Source organism: Gadus morhua, chromosome 9 (assembly GCF_902167405.1).
Source record: "Gadus morhua chromosome 9, gadMor3.0, whole genome shotgun sequence".
NCBI lineage: Eukaryota > Metazoa > Chordata > Actinopteri > Gadiformes > Gadidae > Gadus > Gadus morhua.
Window position 1 is genome coordinate 9,684,440 of NC_044056.1, and position 6,000 is coordinate 9,690,439.

At 43.2% G+C, this 6,000-nt stretch overlaps 1 protein-coding gene across 3 annotated transcripts in view; it reads left to right on the forward strand.

Annotated features, from left to right (window-relative positions):
• slc1a2b (solute carrier family 1 member 2b) overlaps window positions 1–5,421 on the forward strand; it is a 33,659-nt gene extending 28,238 nt beyond the window's left edge. For 2 of the 3 annotated variants that reach the window (XM_030365575.1, XM_030365576.1), the window contains one exon: window positions 1,199–5,421. In XM_030365575.1, the coding sequence (XP_030221435.1) occupies window positions 1,199–1,264 (66 nt within the window). In that variant the 3' untranslated portion in view covers window positions 1,265–5,421. The remainder of the gene's footprint in view (window positions 1–1,198) is intronic. The other variant, XM_030365574.1, reaches the window with a different exon arrangement.
• Window positions 5,422–6,000: the final 579 nt, after the last annotated feature.

Here is a 6,000-nt window from a genome sequence, read left to right on the forward strand (position 1 = left end):
GATATGAATATCCTTTAACGGACAGAATGTAGTAAAAACACGCCAGCAGAGTGTTGCGTCTGCACGGCTAAAGTGTTACATGCTGTATAATTAGCAGATTCTATATTTTCCCCTCCTGAGCGGGTGTGCGTCACTCCTCCTCACTCACATTTCCACACCAGCTAACTCTGCTAATTATCAAGGCTCCTGGCTGTGAAGTAGAGGAATGCAAAGTAGGAACCGCCACCACCACCACCTCCTGGTAATGGAAGACACCTAACATTATAAACCACTATCTATGGCATTTAGAATACGCTCCAGTAGAGCAGAGGACTGGCCTCCCAGACACCCCCCCCCCCCCCCTCCCCCTGCCCGGCCCTAAAAGGTCCACTGATGAATCTAAAGGATGAGAGGTGTTGCCTAGCAACACTGGAAACTTGTCACACAAGCCATCCATCAAAGCATGTCTTATAGAATTCTGTTCCTGAATTGCAGGAAATTCAGGCACAAAGGCTCGCTACTTCCAGTCTCTTTCTTTTGTGTCGTGAAACCGTCTTCTTAGTTGACTCATTTTCTCAAGCTTTGCAGCATGCTCCCCACCATAACTCTGTAACACTAAAACACACATCCATTTTTGTAGTGAGTCGTACCTTGTCCTTTTTACTCTGTTCCATGTTTGTGTGTCATTTTTTGTTTCATTGTGATCTACTGCACCCATGCATGTTGAGTTTGTGCTCATCTGTCTGATGTTTAGTCTGTTCTCAGGTCACCGAGAGAAACTCTGGTCCTTTGTTATGTCTGCCACAAGCTCGCTCATCGCTGTTCGCCCCGAGGATCCAGAATTTGCTAATTATATACCTGTGTAACCCTCTGAGAGCTAGCTCCCTCCACTGGCACCCTGCGGCCTCACGGTGCCTCCACTGGGGGCACTGTGCTGTACGCCAGGGTATCCGCGGACCGGCAACAGATGTATTTCTGAAACTTGTTGTTTGAATAAGTTATAGCCAATTACAAAACAGCTAAAGTAGCAAACGCCATCTTTTTGGTTGTGGCTTTTTCATCCTAATCCTGAAGACATTAATCGAAAAGGTCTTGAGTCGGTGGATTGGTTCAGGGGGAAACTAGGGCTAGGAACAGATGTAACATGCATGTTGAGAAGCCCCCTTCCTGCTTTGGTGGCGAGATGTTGTGCTCAGTTGTCACTGCTGAATGTTTTCAGGTAACCTCGGCCACTAACGGCTCTGCGGCGGAATGCATACTTGTTGAAGAGGAGAAACAAGAATAATGGCAGCGCCAACATCCCCCTGCATCTGGGCTCCACAGGCTTTCTGACCCGGTGAAAACAGAGTGAAACCGAAATGTCACACGAACAGAACTACTAATTTTCCTTTTGATGTTTTTTTTTTTGTACGTCCCTTTTATAATATTTTTTCTAGCTGTCTTATCTGACTGATATCTATCTGAACTAATACTCATTCACTTGACTGTGAAGTAATAATTATGACAGTTGTATTTGAACCTGTTAGCGTACTGTAGTGTGCTACGTAGCAAACACTGAGACAACATGCTTCAAGGCTCGGGGAAAGGAAAATTAAAAGGAAAATACAAGATACAGAAAGCACAGTTTTAGGAATTTGTTGTAGTTACCGTTGGCCCCTCTAACAAAGCTTTTAGAAAACTGATAATGAGCAGTGGGTAAACGATCAAGACAAAGCAAAGGTTCGACATAAGGGATGGGACCAAATATTATTTTTAATGCGGGCAGCTCAGTGGACGAAGGGGAAGTTTGAACATCGCCGATGTGAGGCAGAGGGCGGGTTCGATCCGCTTTCAGGTCGTTTTCTACACGCAGACCCCTTTATCTTACACGCTATCCTCCTAAAGCTCGTCGGTGGGGCCCCCCCTAGTCCAGAGAAAATGGCAGACGGGGGAAGAACCTAAAGCCTTGAGAAAGAATCAGTTACTGAAGCACATATACGGTGGAAGTGCCGAGCACAACCCGCACCTCAGAGACCTCGCTACGCCACACTTCAATGTCCATTTCCTGTGTGTCGGCAGGGTTCCCTTACCCCGCCGTGACTCTGTGTGTGTGTGTTGCATGAGGATGTTCAGTGTGTGTGTGTGTGTGTGTGTGTGTGTGTGTGTGTGTGTGTGTGTGTGTGTGTGTGTCTTTGAGAAGGAGAGTGTTTGTCTGTGTGCACAGATGTGTGTGTGTGAAAGGTCAAGGTAGCGAGAGTGATAGCTGGTGATTGAGACGTGAGATATGAGGACCAAACTATAAAAAATACAGCCCACTATGAGGACCAAAAATGAGGACCAAAATAGACAACGCAAATTGAAGATGTGATTGATAGCAATTCATAAATGTTCGACCCACACTAATCAGTAATAATTCCCCCGAAATGAAACTAAAACCTAAAAATGGAAAAAAATTGCTGTCCAATTAAACACAAATTTGACAATGACTTATTTTTCAAACCAATGATTTTAAATTAAACTCAAAAAATGATGATGAAGCACAAAAAAAGTGTCACGCCTTTTAAACACATAATAAAGAAATGAAGCACAACAATGAAGAATAGCACAAATGGTATAGAGGTGCTTAAGAGAATTGGAAGTGGCGACTCAACTAAACGTTGGCTCTGTTAGCCTCGCGGGTGTCCTTGCATAAAATGATTATTAGGAACAGAAGGAGGGTCCACAGCTACACAGGCTTAGGTTGGGAAGGGAGAAGTGGAGCCTTTACTCAATCAGTGTTACGGCGCTCTCCAAACAGAGACTGGCTCTCCTTCGTCGGACAGGTTTACAATGTGCCAGTATAGGAAATCATCAGTTTTACCAGAGGTTATAAAAAGCACACACAATGTCTTAATTTACATTCCAGTGGTCGCACAGCCACCTTATATACGCTACCATGTTTACAACGACAACAACCACAAAGCACAAATGCTAATCTAATTAAAGCATGTAACGATTAAGACCATGTACAAGCATATCATATATATCATGTGGATCTCGTGGCTACCACGCTAAGAGCATACCGTCAACATAACACACACACGACATCCTTCTCAGTGACATCCACATGTCTCCTCCGCACCACGACCTAACGTCCCTCAATGCGCCATCCTACTGCCTGAGAGCTACAGACTGTTTACACCAAACCCTATAGATGCTGCGGTCACCCCGACCACACACCCATAGACACATTCCACAAGCCACAGATCATCTGAATCCCCAGCCGTGCCAACTATCAGGTATTCTTATGAATATAGATATAATATTTATCTTTCCAATAAATCCTTTCACAGATGCAAATGCACAAGGCTTCTGAATAACTACAAACAGACGTGTAGAAGGCCATCTGGCTTTCCATCTTTGCAGCCTGTGAGTGTGTGTGTGTGTGTGTGTGTGTGTGAGAGAAAGATAGAGAGAGATGCTCTGTGCCAACAGTGTTATATGTGCGCGTGCCGTGTGCTCTCCTCGTTTGTCATTGTCCGCGGTTACGCTTATCGACCACCTGGCCTTGAAGATGTTGTTTTATTCACCGCTGACTCCAGACCAGCTCCGGTAACACCCCCCACCCCCACCCCCCTTAACAAGAAAAATAAACAAAAACAAAAAAAGCGGACATACTTTTACATCCATTGCTTCTAGGGTAGACCCCCCCTGTAGAGGCCATTAGTGATATGGCCCCTCCTCCTTATAGAAGAAAGACCCCATGTCCCTAGATATAAACACTGACAAAAACACCAGCTCACACGTGAGTGGTCATCAAACAAATTGAACCACGTGCTGACATCTCAATTGTCCTTTTGAGCCACACCCCCTGAAACCATGATGCTAGGGTGAGGGAGGGGGGGGAATGCAGACCATATTGTCACCTGGGGGGGGGGGGGGGCTGGGTTTGAGTGACTGATTTTCGGTTCTCGGTTTAAGAAGAAGCATTTAAAGAAGTGATGTTTTCTGGGGTTTTTTGCACCACTATTATCGAGAAAAGAACAGCATGTTTTTTTTCTAAGTGCCTGCCGGCACTGTGTGTACATATTGTAGGTAACACATGGACTTGGTTCTGTTTGGTTTGTTTCTTCTGGGGGCATTGGAATATTACGTAGGACTATAGAGCATCATTTCCGTGACATATTTTAATGTAATCCTTTTTAGGTAAATATCCATGTCCTGAATTAAATTAGATTAGATCAAAATGTATAGCGAAAGGAACATGGAATAAAGTGCTTGGTTTCTATTTTATTTTAATTTTTTCCCTAATAGCTGTTTACTAGTCGTCTCACTTACATGTCACAAATACATATATATAAATATCTTTTTTTGTATCTAATGTAAGCGTTTTGAATGTTTGTTCTATGAAGATATAAACTGTGTGCATTCATTTACACTGTACATAAATAAATATATAATTGTTCTGTTCAGTGGCAACGCAGAATGTCTACGGAATTTACAATGATCTCGCGGCAAACCTTGTGTGTGATGAGAGGTAAAGATGGAGAGAGAGAGAGGAAGAGTAAACTAAACAGACGGAGAGTTAGGGGGGGGGGTTAAGTTTAGAGTTGGTGGGTGTATTTTGGATATCCTACTGGTGACAGGATCGTCACTGGGCCACAGATGGCTGGGGAGGGGAGGAAAAAACCAGTATAAGAAATCGCCTCGCATGTGGGATAGAATGATGAATCAAGCCAAGCCTAGTTAGACTTTTATAACTACTAAACGAAAAACATCCAATGTGTTGAAATGCCTTCGGTAGCTAATGCCTGTTACCATATACTCTTACATTCCTCAGGTGAAAAGTCTCATTTTCATCTTTGTGATACACATTCCAGAGAGCTCCCCTTTTGGTCGTCTAATTAGGGCGTTAATGAGCTCAGTGCTTGCTCTGTTTGAAGTGTTCAAGAGGGACAGAATTGATTTGTGCACATAACAGTTTATAGATTGGTATGATGGCACCAAATTAAACCTGGACTCTACCAAACACTCCAGGAGTTACTCAATCCATATAAAGCACACTACATAGTACTTATATTCTAAATAGCACAACGATACCATGCACGCACAAATGTAATCATGTGATGACTGCAAGGTATACTTGATAAAAGACAGTGGATTGGCATGACATTTAAACAAATATGTGTGTCCAGTGTATGTTTGAGCCTGTTTTCTACAAAGTGTCTGTATTTTGAAAAACTCCTTGCCCGTCTCTCCTTATTTCAATTTTTCTAGAACGTCCATCCCTAATTTTGATGTGAAGCCGGACTGGCTGACTGTGTGAAGACAGACGGGGACTCAGTGTTAAAAAAAATACAAATACAAATGAAAAAAACATTCCTTCCCCCCAAACCTTAAATTAAATGTTCAGACATATCATTAAATGTTGTACCTTTGGTGTACATATACAAATATAACTAATAAATGTTGATTCATAACTAACCTTGTTCTTGTCATTTTATTTATTCTGTGTATGTTGGACCCTTCCCTCTCACTATCCCGTCAAGAAGAACACAGTTTGACAAACACAAAATACCATATGTCTAATGCCTGAGATTTAGACGCCTATCTGAGAGACATAATTACACAAACACAGGCAACACAAACACGATAAGAAGTAAGATCAAAATGAGCGATACTTTATTAGATATGCGTGTTTGTGTGTGGGTGTGTGTCTGTGTGTGTGCGTTTGTGTGTGTGTGTATGTGTTTGTGTGTGCGTGTGTGTGTGTGTGTGTGTGTGTGTGTGTGTGTGTGTGTGTGTGTGTGTGTGCGTGCTTGCATGCATCCATCTTAAAGTTGCTGTAGGTGAGAAGTGAGAATTCCAAAGAGAGAGAGAGAGAGAGAGAGAGAGAGAGAGAGAGAGAGAGAGAGAGAGAGAGAGAGAGAGAGAGAGAGAGCAAGAAACCCGAAACCAAACGGTCCCTCCCTCTCTTCTCAGTTCCCTGAGGAGTGATAAGTGTGCACCACACACCTGTTTGGAGCCATTGTAACGCTGTGCATGCCTGTGATTGACAGGCTA